This window comes from Pteronotus mesoamericanus, unplaced genomic scaffold (genome assembly GCF_021234165.1).
Source record: "Pteronotus mesoamericanus isolate MK-2021 breed Mesoamerican mustached bat unplaced genomic scaffold, CSHL_Meso_final scaffold_651, whole genome shotgun sequence".
Taxonomy (NCBI): Eukaryota; Metazoa; Chordata; class Mammalia; order Chiroptera; family Mormoopidae; genus Pteronotus; species Pteronotus mesoamericanus.
The window spans coordinates 33,421,222-33,442,738 of record NW_026555325.1 but is presented as its reverse complement, the minus strand read 5'-3'; the positions used below and the strand labels follow the sequence as shown (position 1 = coordinate 33,442,738).

At 43.1% G+C, this 21,517-nt stretch overlaps 1 protein-coding gene across 6 annotated transcripts in view; it reads right to left on the bottom strand.

The window, feature by feature from the left end:
- Positions 1-21,517, bottom strand: part of RAPGEF4 (Rap guanine nucleotide exchange factor 4) — a 281,411-nt gene that overhangs the window by 117,465 nt on the left and 142,429 nt on the right. For all 6 annotated transcript variants that reach the window (XM_054562621.1, XM_054562622.1, XM_054562623.1 and 3 more), the window contains one exon: positions 3,831-3,903. In XM_054562621.1, coding sequence (XP_054418596.1) covers positions 3,831-3,903 — 73 coding nt within the window. The remainder of the gene's footprint in view (positions 1-3,830; positions 3,904-21,517) is intronic.

The window sequence follows — 21,517 nt, the reverse complement described above, 5'->3', positions numbered from 1 at the left end:
ATGGAGCTGAAACCCTATGCTGAGTCAAACCAAGTAAAATTTGGTGTTTAAAAAAATCCCCCTACATAATGCTGCCTTGAAAAGTGGATCAGTGACCCAGGAGCGGGGCCATGCGCCAGGCAAGCAAACCCCCTACTGATTCTGCCTTCCCACTGCGTGCATCGCCGTCCCAGAGGCAAACATTTACCCCTGACATGTTTACACCATGTGAGCGACTAATGCCTCTGTCTTGGGCACGAGAACACTCGAAATTTTAGACAGACACATCAAGTATAAGTGACACATTTGTAATTTTACATTTCAAACCCCCTCACACTGCTCCAGGATTTGAACCTAGCGGCAGGCTGCACATAAAACCCACCAGAACACATCTTCCATTTGGGACAAAGCAAACTCCTGCTGCCTCCAAGTCAAGCCTAAGCAGGGCAGCGGCTGTTTCCAGGGATAGCTCAGTTTTCTGAGCAAAAAAAGTTAGACATTCATCCTTCACTTATTTGTTCATTCATCCACAAACACTTTGTGAGCATCTACTACAGGCGGGTCCCGGTCCTTTGCACTTCCTCTGGGGCTGCCATGTGACAGACGTGGTGGGTGAGGGTGCGCATCCCAGAAGGTCCACAGCCCCCGCGGGGCTTCCTGCTCCCAGGGACGTGGACACAAGTGGTGTGATATTGAGGAGACAGAAGCACAGGTGGTTTTAAGGCAGCCTGCACCTAGTTTTGAACTGCTGGGGCCGTGTGAGGTGGTTTACAATGTTAACGTACAGTACGTCCAAATTCTGAATAAACAGAACGTTCCGTGGTTAATACAGGACCATACTGATTTATAATATTGGCATTAAAAGAACTGAGCACCCATCTTAATGGGCAGCAGTATAGTACACAGGAGAGATAAAAATGAAAGAGGTTATTTGAAAACATTCCCTGACCAAACTTTGGCTCCCAAACTGGGATAGCACCAGGACATAAACAGAGAATACTAACGGGCAGGTCTGTCATCGCTTCCCAGATCTGTCAGAAGAAGTAAGGGTGGCCCAATGTCAGCACTCGGAAACTCACCTTGAACCTATCCACCCACCCATCCATCCACCCAACCGCTCATTCAACGACCGTTTGGAAGGACTGAAGTTGACTTATGAGGAGATACGGGGGTGTAATGGGAGCTTACTTTATAGGAGGTTTAATAAGACAACTACAGAGTTGCACAAATCACCATAACTGACTGGCTGGCAATTAGGGTCTCTGCAGAGAAATAATATTGAGAAGGAGATCTGGGGCCATGCAGGAACTTGAAAGTTGGCCTAAGGCATTAGCAGCCTTAGAATTCACCGTCCTTGGCAAGTGTTGGACAATTGTTAAATGGTTTTGAGTAACAGAGACATTATGACCAGGAAAAGGATGGAAAGGGACTGTTTATAATTAAAAGACAATTAAGACATAAGAACAAGATTCAGTGGCATGGTTCTTGATTGAGGTACAGTTTGAGCAATGAGCTATAAAGATATTTGGCTGGGGAAGTCTAAGTATAGACTAGGTAGTAGATGTTATTAAGGAAAACCATACCAGCTATTAGGTGTGATAATAGTGTATGGTTATATGTGGAAAATTTTTTATTAAAAAAAAACCTGTTAAAGTATTTGGTGTGAAATGTATGTGTACAATTAAAAGAAATAAATATGGCAAAATATTAATTTTAAAATACACACTAAGTTAATAAGTGCTATTTAAACATTAAGATATTAACTAAATTGAAATGATGAAAACATGGGTATTAACTGTATCATTCTGTATGTTTGAATTTTTTCACAACAGAAAGTAAGTAGAAAGAAGTTCTGTATGTCAGGTACAGGGTAGACCCAGGGTGAGATACTGAAGGTTCAGAGCCAGCTAAGTCATTCTTGCCCTCAGGTCAAGAGTGACGAGGCCTTCAGCCAGGGGGCTATGGAGGGAGCAGGAATGAAAGAACGTGAACATGACAAATGAAGGAGCAAGGGATGGACAAGTGATGGACCTCAGCGGTGGAGGTAAGAGAAAGGAGGGGTTTAGAGCCTGGTACATGCAGGAGAATGGCGGGGTTATGAATGAAAATGCACCGTCAGAGGAAAGGTCGGTTCTGTGGGAACCAGGATGTATTCTGTTACTGACATTTTGAGTTTATGAAGCCAACAGGACATCTGGATAGAAAGAGAACCAGCAGTCCTTTGGAAAGCTAGGCTGCCCTTTGGAGGAATCAGAGGTATGGGTTCGAGAAGTATTTATATCAATTGCAAGAAAGGATGCCATGGTCAGGGGGAAGTACAGAGAAAAACAGCTAAGGCCAGACTTGTGGGTTATACCTAAATTCTGAATGAAAGGAAGAAGTATCTGTAAAAGAGACAAACATTTAAGTAACCAGAGGGATACAAGGAAACCAGGATAATGCAGGGGAGCCTGACACAACAGGAAGATGGAGTGCAGGCAAGGAAAGTCTTACTCAGAGTGGGAGAGAATGGGGCGTGGTAATGCCTGAGTCTCCTTACTGGTTGGTCACTGGAAGCTGCAGCGTGGTTTGAGTCAAGGAGTGTGGGGAAGAAGCCAGACTTGGAGGGGTTAAAGGGTCGCTGGTAGTGAGGAAATAATAGCTAATATCATTTTGGCGCTAATTATGTGCTTGAAGCCCTTCCAAATGCTTGACATGTTTTGCTTCATATACTCTTCCCAGTAACCCTGTGAGGAAACTGAGGCACAGAGAGACTAAGTGCCTTGCCCAAGGTCACGCAGCCAGGAGATAGCACAGCTGGGAATAGCAACTCAGGTGCTCCCCATGAGTCAGTCATCCCTAGATCAGTCAGGAGAGAAAAATCAAAACAGGGAAGCAAAGGAGAGGAAAGAGAGGCCTGTCCTCCCCCAGGACAGATGAGAAACAGAAGGAGAGGGCAGAGGCTGCGCAGACATTGCGAACAGAAGAGGAGGGAAATGAGGAAGCGCGCTTAGATCTTGGGCAAGCAGGGAGGAGAATCCCCTGTAGAAAGCGACCAATCTGGGATTGAGGGCAAGGATTCCAGGCATGAGGAAGAGGATTTGAAGGGTGACTCTCGGGCTCTGAAGACGCTTGGAGTGGAAGTGCTGCCTGTTCCATCGCTATGTCTAGCTGAAGTGCTACGGCCTCAAAAACCCCAGCACTTGGGACCTTGTCACATGAAAACATGCAAGAGCCAAATAAGAGGGCTTAGAGTCGCAACGAGCATCTCCCAGGGACGGTAAGGAGTGCTAAACAGATGCTTCTGACATTCACAAACTGAGAAATCCTGTGTCCTGACCATGTTTATCTGAGTCTAGTGGGCGGGCACCCACTAGAAAAGCACATCACAGAGAAAACCTCCCTTTCTTTTCTGATCAGGCAGAGACTGTTTCTCTTATAAAAAAAGGCCTGGAGTTTAAAGAGGCTGTGATATAAGGAGAATAATGACTCAGCTGCTTCTCTCCTTGATCAAAATGAGCAAGAGGGTGGGGTTCTCAGGTACATACAAGTGACCAAGACAAACGTAGTTCATGAATCCCATTTTTTAAAAGAGCCCAGCAACATTGGATTTTGCAATAAAATGAAGAGATTCTGAGAAGGCATTCTAAGTATGCTGAAATTCCAACTAGCACCAGAGCATCAGCTAAAGCCATAAAATAATACTATATTAACATTTTGTAAAATAACCCACGTGGGCTGGTGGGTCTGTTTATTCACAAAAGAGTCTGGGAATTTAATCTGTCAAGCTGGTGTAGGACATATTTTTGTCACATGAAAACACACACCACATGACACATCTTTAGATACAAATGTTCACATTTTTCACTTACTGTCATTGTTAGAGCCCGTTTCCATAACACCATAAGGAGGAGCCAGAAGTCCTGCCATGTACTGCCGGTATTTCTGAAAGACAAGATTGTAAACTCAATACATAGTTATTTACTCCCTTGGAACACTCGTTTATTTACACATTAAAAAGCAGAGACACTGGTCATCAGGAAGCATCTGAGTCTTGCATTTATAGAGCCTCAAAACACACTGGGACCTGTGGCCTACAGTAAAGGTACGGTGTTCTAAAGAGGTGTTCCTGAATGTGCTCCTGCCCGGGGCGGGGGCTCCATCTCAGACAGTTCACTTATGTCGTTGTGACGGATTAACCGACCTGTGTGGGCTTTCAGCCTTCCTACTTCTCCTGCCCTGCTTCCCACTCCTGCAAACACAGGCTCAGGTTTTGGTAAAGGGGAAAGGCACTTGGTTTTTACAGCTGCGGATACAAATAAATAGGTGGTGAATGACACTGAATCAGCTTTCTTTCAGAGCAAAAAGAAATACATCCTTAGAACATGTCTGTTTTGAAAAAAGCTGATTTGCTGCCATTTACCTACTTCCTTTTATATCGTACACCTGCCCGTTTTGTGACCTCCAAGGAACTGTTGGTATGTTGTCAGAGAAGAGTTTGGCTTCATTTAGAACCACCTGGATCCCCCTGATTTGGATCTCCCTGATTTTTGGCCCAGGCACGCTTTAAAACCTGGGGCTTGGCGATGTATATTAGCCCTCGAAGTCTGTGCTGTTTTGAAGGGACAAGGCCTCGTGAGCATAAAGCAATCTAGAGCATCCTGTGACAGAGGAGTGGCATTTAGGAAGAATGAAAAATGAATATTAGACATCCTCTCTTGTCAGGTAATAATACAGCCTCCTCCCCTTTCAAAATGAAAGCTGGGCAATTTTATGTATTGCATGGTGTCATGTATATTTATGGTTTATAATTATGATGACACACAAACGTTAAGCAACATCAAAAGAATCAACACTCTATAATGTGCTTGTGGGTGGGTTACACGAACATCAGCAGAAAAGACTTCATCTGTAGCAATGGGCAGCTGGCAAGATGCAACATTTGAGCAGCCATCTGGCCCATTTGGTGTATTTGAATGGTGTTTGTAATGTCACATTGACGATTTCTCAGAAAAGCCTTCTTCCAGTCAAGATGTGACTAGCTTTTATTTTTTAAATCCATTTTTGCTCTCATTCTGAGGCGACTATACCAACACCTGCATGCAAACATTAAAAAATCATGAATTTCTCTGCCTCTGAGTTAACTAATCATTCAAACATACCCCCAGGACCAATCTACCACCCTGAATCCTGGACATTGCCTTTGATAACTTCCCAATTCTGATTCTATTCTTTCTTCTGACACTATCTACTCTTCTTCCTCACCAGACAGCATTGATTAAACACATTGCTCGGCATGATATCATGCTGAACTCAGAACAAAACAGGCTCAAAGAGAGGAGCCAGAGATGGAGATATGTTCTAAGAAAGTTTTGTGACCCCTACAGCCTTTTGAGCTATTACTCTTACTGTTAGCAACTCCCTACCGGGCTCCTAAAAGAAACAGTTCATGTTCAATTAAAGGGGCAATTTTACTTTGCTTAGAAATGTTTCGGACGCAGAGGATGTTCTTTGTCTCAGGCACCTCAGCATCAGCTTTCACGAACTCCACAGGAGCACCTTCCTGACCCCTGAATGAATGGGACTTTGCCTTCCTTCAACTCCATAGAACTGGGTCTGGGCTCGCTCACGGGGCACATCATCAGGGACGGAGCTCCTGGGAATAAAAAATAGAGCGATCCTCTGGGACGAGAGCATGGGCTGAATACCTACTATGTGTAGAAAGTATCCTAGACACTGGGCTCACTGCAGAGAACAAGTTGACGAGGCCCCTTGCACTTGTGAAGTGTGTGTCTCCTATAACATAGAGCGCTATGGCTTGCACGCAATACAAACTTGACACTGACCTGTTGAATTTTAGAATTTTTATGGAAAATTTCAAATATATGTAAAATCAGACAGAATACCACATACCTAACACTCGGGCTCAATAATTATTAACTCCTGACCAGTGTTATTTCATATATACTCCTATCGCTTGCCTCTTCCAGAATTATTTTGAAGCAAATCCCAGATACATCACTTAATCCATAAACATTTCAGTATGACTCTCTAAAAGAACTTTTTTTTTTAAACAAAACCACAATACCAGTATCACAACTAAGAAATGTAACATCATAATACCCGGTCAATATTCAAATTTCTGTTTCAGAAATGTCACACTGAATTGAATTTAAAAAGTACTATATTTAATAAGACAACATTGGTTTCCATATAACAACTTTTGGTATAGTGGAGATTGCAAAACCAGAATTGAAATATTTATGCCTATAAATAAAAAACTCCACTTTCTAAAACTGGTGGGGAATTTTTTAACAAACATTCATTAATGCAGGAAAACTGATTTCTTAGGTAGCACCCTGCAGTGCATCCTCTATTAATTAGAATAAAAACAGCTAACAGGTATAAAATGTATATCATAAAATTGGTATTTCTAAATTATTTGCATATTGCTTGATCTTTAGGTGGCTCACCTTCCAATTACCAGTTAAAAAACAGTCTATAAAAGAATAGATGAAATGAATAGAGGCTGAACCTCACTCATGACAGAAAGGCACATTAAAACGACAGTGCAATATCATGTTTTAGTTGTCAGATCTGGAGAAGTTTCAAAAAGTTTGCTAACAAATTAGTAGTGAGAGTGGGGCAAACAGGTTCTTTCGTGTGTGGCTTATTGGAGTATATAATGATACAGCCTCAGTGGAAGGTAATTTGGAAGTATCAATCACATTTTAAAATATATATTTCCTTTGAGAAAGGAACCTCCCTTAGAGTGCAAAGGTAGAGCCCCCTGAAATACCTGAATACATAAGCAAACACGCCTATCTATTTGTAATAGCAAATGAAACAACAACAAAACAAACAGGAGATAACCCAAATGTCCAGAAAGTATTAGATGACGTGTGGGCTACTTCCAGAGAAGATGAAGGTGGGTATTTCCTAATAAACAGATGATGTTGGAATATTATGCAGCCATGAAAAAGAAATGAAGCACCACTACGTGTGCCAATATGGAATCATCTCCACAATATACTGTAAAATTTTTAAAAAGCAAACTACAGCATTGTGTGTAGAGTATGCTACCATTTTGAGATAAAAGATGTGTGTATGTGAATATCCATAAAGATTTGTAAATGCATAGCCTCTTCCTGGACAGATATACAAGAAAGTAGTGAAAAATGACTGACTGCCTGTGGGACAGAGATCTGGGTGGCAGAGGGTCAAGTGGGAGGGAGGCTCAGTGTTCACTGTTCATCCTTGGCTGGGCCAGCACTGAGGCCAGGCGACCACCCACTGTGTCTGCCTGCTCAGAGGCTGGACTGGTGGGGTTGGCCTGCAGCGGCAGTAAGTGTCAGTCATCTGAATATGCGTGAGTCTAGTAGCAAGGGAGAGTGGCAGCAGGGGAATGAGAAAACAGCTCTTCTCTCTTAGTTTATTATGTGGAGGAGGGAGTCATTCCCTTCAACTATAAAATCCTCCAGAGGCGGGGAAATTGGGGAATTAGATACTAGGCTTCCTTGAAATAATGATGAATGAAAAAAATAGGAGACAACTATATTAGTAAATCTAGACTGTAGAGTAGTTCATATCTTCATAGCAGTTTAAAAGCTGCTTCCAGCTTTCTGAGAAGCAGAAAAAAACTAAAGGGACTGAAGCAAGGCCATGATCAGAAAGGCCCCCATATGAAAGTCAGCACAAGGCCAGCTTAAACCTGAGGTCAGCAGTTTTTCAGAGGCGAGTCAGCACATTTTTATGGTGGTTACTCAGTGTCACCCCTACACACTTCCCCCACCCCAGCTGCTGGGGTGTGTAGGGGCCTGGCTGAGTCCCTTGATCATGTCCTCTTTGGGGCCCTGATTGACATTCCCTTGCAAAACTTTTCCCTGGATTCCAACACACTCGAATACCTCATTAGCTTCAGTGGCCTAGCTAAACCATTCTTGAATTGCCATATGCATGGGGAAACAGCTGTGCCTTTAACTGCACGGGCACTGGCCCATACCGTGCCGGGCCCCTGGCTGGAGGGCTCCTCAGCGCTCCCACTCCCTCGCCCTCCGGGCCTCCTGAGAGCAGTTAGGAAATCAGTTTTCGAAAGGACAAGAAAACCACAAGGGCCTAGAAGGGCTTCGGGAGAGTTTGGTAGGCTTCATTCTTAGGATCCATTCCTGGCTCCGCCACTAGTCAGCTGAATCATCTCAAACACGTCATCCGAGCTCTCTCACTTCAGCCTCTTCATCCTTAAAATAAGTGCTCCGAATTGATCCGGGGTTTCTAAACCTTGTTCTTTGGCAGAACCCTGAATTCCCTCAGGCGAGAGCACCATGCAAACAGAGCCTTCAGCCTCTATGGCAACTAGAGTGTTTTCACCTCTGTTTTTTTATAAATTAAGAGTTCCAAGAACAATTTCATTTGAAATATGACTTTTGTTTTTTAAAAAAAATAAAAGTTGACAGCCCTGGCTGGTGTGGCTCAGTGGGTTGGATGTTATCCTGCAAACCAAAAGGTTGCCGGTTCGATTCCTGGACAGGGCATGTGCCTGGGTTGCGGGTTCAGTCCTCAGTTAGGGTGCCTAAGAAAGGCAACCAATCAATATTTCTCTCATGCATCAATGTTTCTCTTCTTCTCTTTCTTTCTCCCTCCCCCCTCTCTAAAAAAATTAAAAATAAATAACAATTGACAAACCACAAGATTAAATAATCTCTAAACTTCCAGCCAGACAGAGGTCACTCAAAGTGTTCTATGAAGAATCAACAGAGACCAATTTAGGTTTTGTCTAGAAAGTACTATGGACTCTATTCTCTGTTAGGAAGACTTCTGTGGTTGTGGATTGAGCAGGTGAAGGTCGCTCCATACCTGAGAGGTCCATTAAAAACAAACAAACACACAAACCAAAAAAAAACAGGCACTAAGGTTTGAACTGAGATGCACCAGAGTGCAAGGCTGACCTTCTCAAACTGGTGTGCAGACCCCCGTGTGGCGGATGGCAGGGCAGGTGGGCACGTGAGAGGGGTTAACAGGAGCCTTCTGGGAGCTTAAATTTTATTCTATGTTAAGTAGTTTGGAGGATTATTTTTATACTTTTTACATTTTGAAGTAGAAAGATAAATTTGCATAAATTTTAAAGATTAAAGCGTGAGACTTCAAAGAAATTTTGAGCTTGCTGCTGGCTATGTCTAGCTACAAAGGGTCTAGATCCGAGCATAATGTATTGATTTCATCTGCATTCAGGGAACTTCAATGGAAAAAAACAAGAACCTCTGATGTTATGGAAAGTGTGCTGACATTGGACTCACACAAGAACAGGACTTAATTCTAAATCCACCACATGCTACCTGTGTGAACTCGAGTAAGTTTTTACCTCAGTTTCCTGACTAAGAGACCTAGGATAATAATACCCATCTTCAGAGACCATTGGGAGGATGAGTAATAAAATCTGTAAAAGTGCTTGGCACATAGAAGGCACTTAATAAATGGTTGCTGATAATAATAATAGAAATAATAAGCCAAGGATTAATCAAGCTAATCACAATGTTTGATGATTTTTTCCAAGCAGAGAATCTTCAGCCTTAAGGAGAAATATTCACTACATGACAGCTTCACATTGCTGAGGCTGTTGATACACACAATATAAAGACCCACAACACACCTACTGATCTGCCTGTTAAATGGGGCTGTGGAGAAATAAGGATTTAAACAACAGACTTCCTCAAATGGCTTTATAATATACTACCCATTTTTATCTTCACATGGTAACACAGTCCGAAGAGAAAAGAAGAGCACAAGAGAGCAAGGCCAGAAATAATTTAACAAAAATTAGTAAAGCCATTCAGCCACAAGAACTATTTTTTATTAACAGGATCCTTTAAAAAAATTAATCGGTAAATACAGGTGGCCTGTTTGTAAAGCAACGCCAGTCCTTGTGGTGCAGAATAGAGGGAAGAGGAAAGGCTGCATGAAGGGGGCAGAGCCTAGAGCAGAGGGGAGGGAAGATGTCCCCAGGCTCAGGAGGCCACATGCCTGTCCCTGAATACAGGTGGGGATGTGCTACCAGCTCTACTAATGTTTTCTGAGAAGAGACACAAGAGGACAGACTCGGAAGGGTTAAAACCTGGTCTATCCCGTCTCAGCCCATTCCCGGGCCCGCCAAGGCCTCTGCAGAGGGCTGCAGGGAAGGCCGGCAGAGCAACTGCGAGGCCGAGGCCCTGGGTGCTGGCAAGAAACCCAGCCCTGGGCCTCAGCCTTGAGTCCCAGCCCGGGGCTGCTCCCACCGAGAGCAGGAGGTACCTCTCTCTAATGTGCACAAGGGCTTCATGTAGGAGCCAGAATACAAACGTTGGGGATGTCTTCTGCGGGTAGAGGCATACAAGAGATATGTCACACTCTGAAAGGCCAGTCAGTTTGCAAAGCAGGACTCACGGAGAACAAAGGAAGGCTGGCAGCTTGACTCTTAGCTGGACCCTCTACGACAACAGAAGGAGTCCCCGTGGGGCAGGATGCCCCGTCGTGGAAGTCAAGGTTTTCCTGACACGCGGAGACCTTTTCTGATGTTCTCCAAGATGCTGCCCGCTGCCACAGCCTGTCCAGGAGCCTCCACTAAGGAGGACAGTGTGACACACAACTGTCACCAAATTCCTGACAACCGTCACCAGCAGCAGCCCGGTGGAGGCCTGGGCTCTGGGCACTCCCCTCCCCAGCAACTGTCCCTGTGGCACCCCCTCCACCTAGGAGATCACCAGGGTGCAGCGAGAACATAAAAAGTATCCCTGGACTGGGATTTCACACTGAAAAGCATTAAAAACAGGAAGGCATGAGGATGACTGACAGGCACTGGTGTGAACGCCTGCGGGGGGCACGTGCTCAGAACAGGACACGCTCCTGAGAGCGCATCCTGGCCGTGCGCAGGGCCGGGGAGCAGTAGAGAGGACGGATCTGGAATGTGAGGCTGTATCTTGTCACAATGTCCCATGTGTTACATCTTTACCAGGTCCCCCCAGTGTGTTAAAGCTCAGTTCATAGAATCTAATAGCAGACAAGTTCATCTGTACTTTCTCTGAAAGCATCATGATTATGTGGCAGAAGAGCTTAGAATAGGGGTAAAAAGTTTAGGTCCCTTTTTTTTTCTGTTTCTTGGAAGAGTTCTTATACAACTTCTGTATGATGTATAATGTATGAGGTAAAATGGATGTGATGTGGTTCTAAAATCTCTGAGAGCTAGACAATTCTTTAACATGTGAAGAACAGAAAAGAAGGGAAAGTGAGACAGGTGTAAAGGGAAACCTTCAAGCAGATGTTTTCTCTTTACCCTTTAAAGCCATGAACTGCTCTTCCCGCAGCAGATCGCTGGCTGGGCCAGGTTAACCCCTTAGGCCAAGTTATTCTGTTTCATTGTTTCTTGATTTCCATAGGGTCAGCACAGGGGAGCATAAAGAACTTCCACAGCCGCTTTTTCAATGATGTTTAATTACATCCTGCAGTCCTATTATAAATATTTCTAAATGGAGGCAAATTTCTGCTTGCCAACTGCTGGCCATTTTTAATTCATGATCAACCTGCAAGAGCTTAGTCTGGAGTGTGATAATCACAACTATAGCTAATGGACCAAGTTTTACAAATCCAAATCTTTTAAGAATCCTAGACTAAAGCCCAAGTGGAATGATGCTATGAGTGAGCCAATAAAGTTTCTGAAAATGCCTCCTGTTAGAAATTCTTTCTCCTCCTGGCCTGTGAAGGTGCCAAGAACCCCCACTAACAGGTATAGGAATGCACCCTAAAATACCTCAAGTGAGAGCAGAATTATTTGCTCTGAGTAGTAGTAGTTTTTAACCAGTTCTCATTCAGTCAGAGTTATAACAGAGGGCAGCCAGGTTAACCCTGAAGGAAAGGGAGGATCAACATGCATTCACTTAGTCAAGGTGCTAAGGGAGGCACGGCGGGGTCCTCCGAGCGGGTTCTCACAGACATCCCCACGTGACCACACAATCCCCTCAGCTCAGTGGTGCCAGGGGCTGGAGAGGAAAGAAGTACAGGGTGTACTGAAAATGTGGCTGTGTGGCAGAGAGTGGGACAGACTTGGATTTGGGGGTCAGGGCGATGACATGAAATCTGAGGCCGAGGAGGCTTGGGGGTGAGGGACGGGACAGGGAGCGCCGGCCTTACGGGCCGAGAGGGAACACACCAGGCGTTAAGAGACCAAGAAGGCCGAGCTGGCAGGAGGGTCAGGACAGCGGCCTGCAGGAGGGAAGGCGATGAGGCCCAAGCCGTGCGGGGGGCCTCACAGGTAAGGCCTTGCAGGACACGATGAGGATTTTGAACATTATCAAAGCACAATGGGAAGCAGTTTAAGCGAAGAAGTGACAAGAACAGATAGGTGTTTTAAAAAGATCTTTCTGGCTGCTGTGTGGAGAAGAGTTTTGATGGAAAAATAAGGAAGGCATAAGCCCTTAAGTGCGGGGCTGGCCTGGACATGGCCCATCAAAGGGGCCTGAACTGGGGAAGAGGAGGAGAAAGGGACTAGCACAGGGGGAGGTAAAGACCCTTTTTCCTAGAGGCTAAACCACCTCCAATTACTTACAGTTAATGACATTAAAGACTCAGATTTCTTGTTTAAGCACATTCAATACATCCATATTTTTAATATCACTAAAAGGTTCAGAGATTTCAAAGGGCTCACTGGAATGATTATAATTTAAGTCTGTGCACACTCAGCATATTCAACTAATTAAATTAGCCATGAGTTCCTCTTAGGGAAACTCAAATTGAGAGTAAGACACACACACAGTAGGTCAATGCTACTTAATTGAGAGCCATAAAATAATTTGCTATGGAGCTCTTACTGTAGAGCAAATCCTCATAGCCCTCTTTTTACTAAGCCTGAACCTACTGCTACAGTCCATCTCATGTATACATATGATGGTGAACATTAAAAAAATGCCACTGCCTCCTTGTTTACAGAAAAAGAACATTTGATTACATTTTATGTAACCAGATGGGTCTTCAAATAGTGATGGATATTAAGTATAGTTATTCTGAATTAAGTGATCAAGCCCAGCTCTTATAAACCAAACCGGCATATCAGTAATACATATCGTGGAATCATGCAAATCCTTAAAAAGTCCTTAAATACTGATAATACAGAATTAGGATGCATTTCTCATTTAAAAACCTAAAATAAAGAATCATTTCACAGGAAATAATAGCCCATGACTGTCACCCCATTAGAACAAACCACCGGCATTTTGTTTTTTGCTTTCTTGCTCTACAATGTGCTGCACAAAGTAGCAGGCTAAACAGGAGGGGGATAGTGAAGGGCGATTCAGGAGTTGCTGTGGTCCCGTCCCTATTTATATAATGAAATCCTGATGCCCAAGTGATGGTATTAGGAGGTGGGGCCTTTGGGAGGAGATTAGGTCATGAGGGTGGAGCCTCATGAATGGGGTCAGTGCTCTCATCAGAGACGCCACAGAGCTCTCTCACTCCTTCTGACAGGTGAGGACACAAGGAAAAGCCTGTGACCTAGAAAATGGCCCTCACTGTGCTGGCACCCAGATCGCAGACGTTACACTTCCAGACATGTGAGAAATAAATGTCTGTTGTTTATAAGTCTGTGGTATTCTGTTACAGCAGCCCGGACTAAGGACTAAGACAAGGGCGTAGAAAGACTTTCCTGGCCCAAATAGGTATCTGAACTTCCCACATTAGAGATATTCTTTTAGCTTCTGACTTGGTGTCTCAGACTCTGAAGCCACTATGCATTTCTGTGGTTATTTTCCCTAGACGCATCCATCTATAGCTTGCCTATCCCACTGCCTCAACTCCAGCCCCACCCTGCAACCCTCGGTGGGCATCTAGTACCCCAGATTTTGCCATATTCACACACGCTGGCCACTAGAATAGAAACCATGCAAGGGCAGTGGCTTTACCTGCTTTGTACATTGATAGAACTCAACAGCCTGGAATAGGCTACTTTTTAGTTTCAACCGTTCTCGACTTTTGGAGAATTTCCACTTTGATTCATGCCAAACTCCTGCAGCTTTTCTGCCCCCATACATTGCATCTAATTTCTTCATCTCCCTTCATGATCATTTCTATGATTTCTGCTCCAAAGTGTATACCTACTGCACATATCTGGAGAATCACAGTAATACAGCGCTGTGTGGTTTTGGAAGTTTCTGTTTATTGCTGGATACTGTACCCCTTGAATCCTTTGAGTGGTTTTTGGTTTCTATCACTCTGTTCTAGATAATATCAACTCTCTTTTACGTGCAATGTGTTCTTACGGGCCTCCCCGAGCCCCCAAACTTTCCAATTCTCCTCTATATCATCAAATAACTGATTAGGCCCCACTTCTCTTGGCATGAACACTGGGAGGTGGCAATAATGAAAGTGGTGCTTTAGCCATCTTGGGAAACAGTGTGGAGGAGAACACTATAGTGCCATGTGCCAGAGGGGGCAGAGAAAGAGAGATGACAAGGCTGAAGCAGGTGGGGGATACCAGCTTTAAGATCAGGCAAATGTGAGCTCCCTCCAGTTCTGCAAACTTCTACTGGTGCCAACAAGACTTTTGAATCTTCTCATGAGTTGCCCCTGCCTGCTCCTCCAGCCCCAGTTCCCACAGTCTTTCTCTGGCCACTCATCTCTAGCCACGCTAACCCCTTTCAGATCTTCAGACACACCGCGTTTTTGCCTGCAGGCCTCCTGCGGCCTGGAATGTGCTTCCCATCACTTGGCCTTGATAATTTCTACTCATCTGTACTTACTCAGGGTGTCCTTCCCTGAGCCCCCAGTTTACATGAGCCTCTTGTTATTCTGTCTCTGGGCATCATATCTTTGCCATCAGCATGTCCAGGCAATGTGTGGTTATGCACTGTGTGTGTACCAGTTCAGTGACTTTCTCATCTGTTCCCCGAAAGGCTCATAGCCAGCAGGGACCACATCGATATTCTCCCGCTGCATACCTAACCTAGCACAGGGTCTGGGACACAGCAGACTTTCAATATATTTGTTGAGTGAATGAATAAGTGAATGAGGAACTGAAAGAAGTTCTTAACCGTTCTGAGGTTCAAGTTCCCCAATAATAAACCAGAAATATTACCATGCACCTGTCATGTTGATGGAAGGGCTAAGTGAGGTAGCCTGTGCAAAGCTCCTCACAGCCCAGGCACACAATGAATATTGGTTCCCATTTCCTCTGCACCATGATTTCTTCTCATACCAATTCTGCCAAAGGGCATATTTCTGTTTTTTAAAAAAAGAAAACAACAAATGCTTAAAAGAAAAATAGGCCTAATGCATGAAGATCTACAAAAATAATTCTAATGATTTGGAGATATGATGAAAGAAGCTATTTGAAATCATATGATGTACATGGTCAAATATCTCTGTGATGTTTGTTTGCTTTTTATGAATAAGCTTCTTGCTTTCAGAGAAGGAACAGAATAAGCATGAAAATCAGTTGATGCTGATAAAAACAAAACCTAAATTTAACACATCAAAGTCTATGAAGACTAATCAATTTTGTAATTTAAAAGGCAGTACAGAGGGATAGAGAAGCAAGTCTGCTCCCCCTGAATTAGCACCAAAATACACTCATTAGTGACAATTTAGTTTTAAGAGACCCACGTATGAATCTTGCTGAAAAACTTGGCTTTCAGCTATATATATATAGCTGAAAGAAAATGATTCATTTTACATAGCCAACTTATTCATAATTCTGCTTATTAATTATGGATGTTCCTTTTTAAGCCACACTATTTTTTAATAAGTTTGCCTTTTGGTTTTGTTTTAATTACCATTCATTCCTTCTCCCTCCCCTTCTCTCCTTCTTCCCCCACCCCTGGCGCTCTCTCTCTTCTATCTCACCTTACTACCGCAAGTTTTATTATTATAAAGTAAATAAAAGCACATGATAACAAATTTAAACTACAAGTTATATAAAACAAAAAAAATTCTCACCCCTCACTACCCTCCACCTACTGACCCATCCAGCCTCACTGCCAAGTTAACCACTGACAACATTCGTATCTTCTGTAACTTCCAAAATGTTTCTATGTGCGCAGCAACATAAAATCTCAATTGGCTTTAAATAAATGGGATCAATGGCACATGTTGTTTTACCCTTTTTTCCCCTCTAAGACAGTCTCTTGGATAGCTTTTGATATTAGAACACATTTTCATAGTTGATTTCTTGTTCAACACTTTTTTTTTTCCTTTTTATTTTTTTTTGCTATATATCCATTTAACCCAACTGGGGTAAATACATTAAATTTGCATCGTCAAAATATCTTCCCTGAGTTTAAGGCAAAAGGATAGCACGGGTCTTATCAAGTGGTGATTTCAGTGTTATTCTTGAAATGAGACAGCACTGTAAAAATTTAATTCCAAGGCAAACAAATATGCAAGCACATTACTCAGGAAAGTTCTTTGATCTCGCTGATGGCTTTATCTAATTGGGGTCATTATGTTGTAATTCCACTGACTGCCAATTATATTTTTGCACACTTGGCAAAGGTTTCCCATGTAATACATTTGGAAAAAAGAATATTGTGTGCTCTCTCCTCAACACTGTCAGAAAGTAAAAGAGATGTAATTAAATTTTGATCTCCGAAAATTCAAAAATAATAAACAAAAACTATAAAACATTATAAATGGCATTTGAATATTATCAGTATTAAAAAGAACCAAATTTATTAATTTTGATAACTGCAATGTGGTTACATAAGAAAATGCCCTTGTCCTAAGGAAACATGCATTGAAATATTAATATTTAGAGGTTAAGGAGCACAATGTCTCAACTTAAAAATGATTCAGAAAAAATAAAAGAGGAAGAGAATGATAAATCAAATGGGGCAAAATGTAAACAATTGGTAGAATCAGAGTAAAGAGTCTGGAAGAATTGTTTATACTACTCTTGCAACTTTTCTGAGTATATTTAAAATTATTTCGAAATTAAAAGCTACCAAGAAATGAACAGGAGTCAAAGTTGAAACTTTAAATGATTACTCTTAATGCCTTTATTTTGTCAATATTTGCCTTTCCCAGTTCGGCTCAATTGCAAGCCCTGTCCCCATTTTGTAGGTCCAGCTGCTTCTGCCTCTCCAACAAGTCCTTGCTGGGGTGGGAGTTCTGTCCCCACCAGCAGAGAAGGTCCCAACCTGCCCGTGGGTGCCATGTGTTCGGGTATCTGGCATGTGCGGGGGTGAAAAGAGCTAAAAAGTCCGTTTTCCCCTAACCCTTCAGGCGCTCAGCCCCCATACCTGGGCTCCAGCCTTTCCCCTTTGGGTGTCCACTCCCTCGCCGGGACTACAGCCCAGCCTTCAGTGCGGTCCACAGCCTGTCTTGCCCTTGCTGTCCCTCTTCCCTCTTGTCCCTTACATCTCTAGGTCTAGCTTAAAATACCATTCACCCTTTACAGGTGACCCAAAACCACAACGTAATCACCTCGTCTGATTTTTTGTCCTGTCACTGTTGGCAAATCTTTTCTCCAGGCCCCACCCAACCAGACCATAGCATCCCCTTGGTCTCAGTGCCGTCCTGGATTGAGCAGGGCTTTCCTGGGCTCTTCTGGCACCGTCATTCTGACAGGCGGCCACTGGCCTCAGGGGTCAGCCTAGAAGCTTTTGTATCAAGGTTTCCTGGGAAGTGCATCCTGCTTTCCTGTATTCTCCATACCGTCCTGAGGCCCAAGGACACTAATGTCCGATCTCCAACGTTAACAGAGCTAAAGAGTCTATGCGTCCTCCACGGATTAACCTTTCATCACACACAAAACAGATTTCTATGGCCATCTAGAAACTCATTTCAAATGTCACTTTCTTGGTCAGAAAACAGCTGCTTTGGGCTCGCCTATAAATCATCTCTACAGTGCTAAAAGGAGAGAAAAAAATCTTTCTACCAGTCAACACAAAAATCTAAACAATATAATATAGTATGCTTATGAAAATCCAAAGTATAAGACATGAATGTGTGCTTTCCAATATCCGTTACAGGCATTCTTGATTTTATTGCAGAGTTAAATACAATTTCTGGTATTTAAAAAATAATATTATCCAAATATTTGCCCAAGTGTATATATGTATACAAACACACACATACAGTTTTTAAGTAACATCTACCGAATTCAGTGAGGTATATTTAAATTAGGGGGAGGGCGGGATTAAAGCAGATTGCATCAGAGAATTAGAACAATCCAGGGAGGAGAAAACTTGAGGGGGTGGAAGAGTACCTAATAAAAAATTCCTTAGAAGACTCACTGGGGAGGAAATATTTTCAACCACTTTCCTACACAGCTAATCTGGACAAAAAGAAAAATTCTCCTTCCTTCCATGAAAGTGTCAACCTGAAAATGACACCTTTAAGGACAGACACGCGACAGCCCAAAAGGGGGGCAGCCAGGTGAGGGACTCTGAATCTGGACCCCAGGGCCCAGGATAAATCTTGTCTGAACCTTCTCCACCCACCCCCAACCCATCTAAATGATAGCATCCTATCCGCCAGCAGAAGTGGGCTGGTCCAAACCATCTGCACCCCAGCAGCTGAGACGACGGCCCAATACCTCTTCCCCCTCACCTGTGGGTGTCAGGGGCTGGCTGAAGGAGGGATTGGAGTCTGAGAGAGAATGGTGACTGTAGGAGCCTTGCCAAATGGGTCCACAAAGTGAGGTGGGCCTGAGGAAAGGTATGGGGCGCAGGAAGGAGAGTTGGGGAGAAAAAAAGCAAGGACCAGAACTACTCAGATGGAGCAAAGAGGAGGCAGCCTGGACAACTCTAAGTGTGAGGTGGTAGCCAGGGTGGGCAGGTGGGGTTCCTTCACAGGGTACAGGAGTCAGCAGGCAGGCTGGCGTCTTCCCGCTCTCCTGCACCTGCCGCAGCTCCTCCTCCCTCAGGTGTGGATTGCACCCTCACCTGGATGTTCACCATGATCTCCACCTCCCTTTCAGACTTTTGTCTCCTGTTTGAGAATCTTCCATCTTGATGTTTGACCCCCAACCCCATAACCCCCTGTAAGGAAATCCTCCTGGTGCCCACATCTCTCCTTCCTCCTTTCTGGCCGCTGGTTCTCCTGCTGTCTCCACTGCAGACCAGACCCCCCACAGTGGTGCTCAGGTTGCTCAAATGTCTGGGTTCCAGCCTTCAGGCCCACACCAAGTAACAGGGCTCCTCTTCTCCCCACCAGTCTCCTAGGAATCGATCATGCCAACCTGTCAGGCCGCCCGCCAAGCCTCTCAGCTGCTGTTTGACAGAAAGTGCTTTGCACACTGTAAGGTACCATATACAAACTATTAAGGGTTTTGAATGTAGCTGCTATGCCATGAAACAAAGCCATGGAGTGAAGAAGGCAATTCCAGAGATGAGAACAGCCTAGAAAACCAACCAGATGGGAGAAGATTTTGCCAACAATGCCTCCAGTAAGAGGTTAATATCCAAAATATAAAAAGAACACATACAACTCAACAGAAAACCCCCAAACAATCCAATTAAAAAATAGGCAGAGGACCTGAACACTTTTCCCAAGAAGACACACAGATGGACAACAGATGCGTGAAAAGATTGATCAGCTTCACTAGCTATAAGGGAGACGCAAAATCAAAACCACAAGGAGATACCACCTCATACCTGTTAGAATGGCTACTATCAATAAGACAAGAAAAAATAGGTGTTAGAGAGGATGTGAAAAAAAAGGTACCCACATACACTGCTGGTGAGAATGTAAATTGGTGCAGCCGCTGTGGAAAACAGTATAGAGGTCCCTCAAAAAACTAAAAATAGAGCTACCACATGACCCAGCAATCCCTCTTCTGGGTATCTACCTGAAAAATTTGAAAACATTTATTTGTAAAGATATATGTATCCCTATGTTCATTATTCATTGTGGCCAAGACATGGGAACAACTTAGGTATCCTTTAATGGATGATTGGGTAAAGAACATGTGGTACATATATACAGTGGAATACTACTCAGCCATAAAAAACGATGAAGCATTGCCATTTGCGACAACATGGATTGATCTTGAGAATATCATGTTAAGTGAAACAAGTTAGATGGACAAGAACAAGAACCACTTGATTTCATCCATATGTGAGATATAAAACAGAAAGCAACAATGAACATACAAAACAGACAACAGGATGATAGTTACCAGAGGGAAAGGGAAGAGGGGAAAGGAAGCCAAATACATGGTTACAGAGGGAGACTAGACTTTGGGTGTTGAATATACAATGCAATATACAGGTGAGGTATTATAGAATTGTACACCTAACACTTACATAGAGTGATTAAGCCAATGGTACCCCAATACATTTAATTAACAAGTAAATAAAAGTAATCGAGAGAATGTTTACCTTCCACTCACTGAGTTAATTTTTTCAAGCCTGGGCCTTCAGGAAACACTAACTGTGGTTTGTCTTTTGGGGTAGTAAAAACGTTCTAAAATAGACTGTGGTAATAATTGCATGACATACTAAATGCTATTGAGTTGTACACTTTAAATATGCAAATTGTGTGGTATGTGCAGTACGTCTTAATAAAGCTTCTTTAAAAAAGAGAAAATACTGAATGGAGTTCAAGATGTGAGCCTAACTTACCCAGAGCATCCACCTGGCTGTCAGAGGGAGGTAATCAGAAAAAGATGCAGGAAAGTCATTTCCTGGAAATTCTGGGTGGGCTCCGCTGAAGCACGCACCCTGATTTTACCTGCAGGAAGCCCGAGCATGAGCCCCCTGCTGCAGGCAGGGCCCCCACAGAAGCGCTGCACACCGGGGAGCTGGCCTGTGGAGGTTTCTCGGTGCCTACAGCACGCAGAGCTGTGCTGACTTTTTTCAGCGTTTGATTTTTCCAAAGAAAAAGAGAAACCAAGCACATAAAACCCAACAGTGAATTGATGAGCAACTTTGCATATATATAGAATTTCCAGGCAATAAAGCATGCTCTCCAACAAGCTTGTCTTTGTTTGGAGGAAAATTATGCTTTGCTTTCTCACAATGCCCTCTGCCAAGCCCAGCGTGCCCTCCTAATTTAAATTAGTCTTTCAATTGTATGATCCTTCCAAAAGAAACTAATTTTCACTATGCTCATTCAGGGGACTTAACCAAAACTTGAATTTTTGTTGGGGGGAGGTGGCAAACCCACACAGTCAGGTTTTCTGCTTTGCTACAATCCTAAAATTAATCATTTTCTGAATATCTATAAATATTATTTTGATTATGAGAATGGCTTTAAATAGCTATTTATGAAAAACTCACAATACTATACATCTGCAAAGAAACAAGCCTAATATAAAATGTGAGCAGGAGAAGTAAACACAAATTACACAATTATATTCTAATTTATAGATTATAATTCAGGGTGCCATAACAGTTTATCCTGAATATTGTTATTCTCCCCCCCCCAAAAAAAGATTAAGAATTGATTCAGATCAATTTTCTCACAACTCCTAAAGTGCTTCATTTACTGGGTAATTTCATTCCGTATGTCAGAAAGGACATTTCAAATCAAAGTCCTCAAAAACAAGATTAATAAATCTTGACAACTTCAAAAGGTTGTTTTCTTATTACACATTAAATTC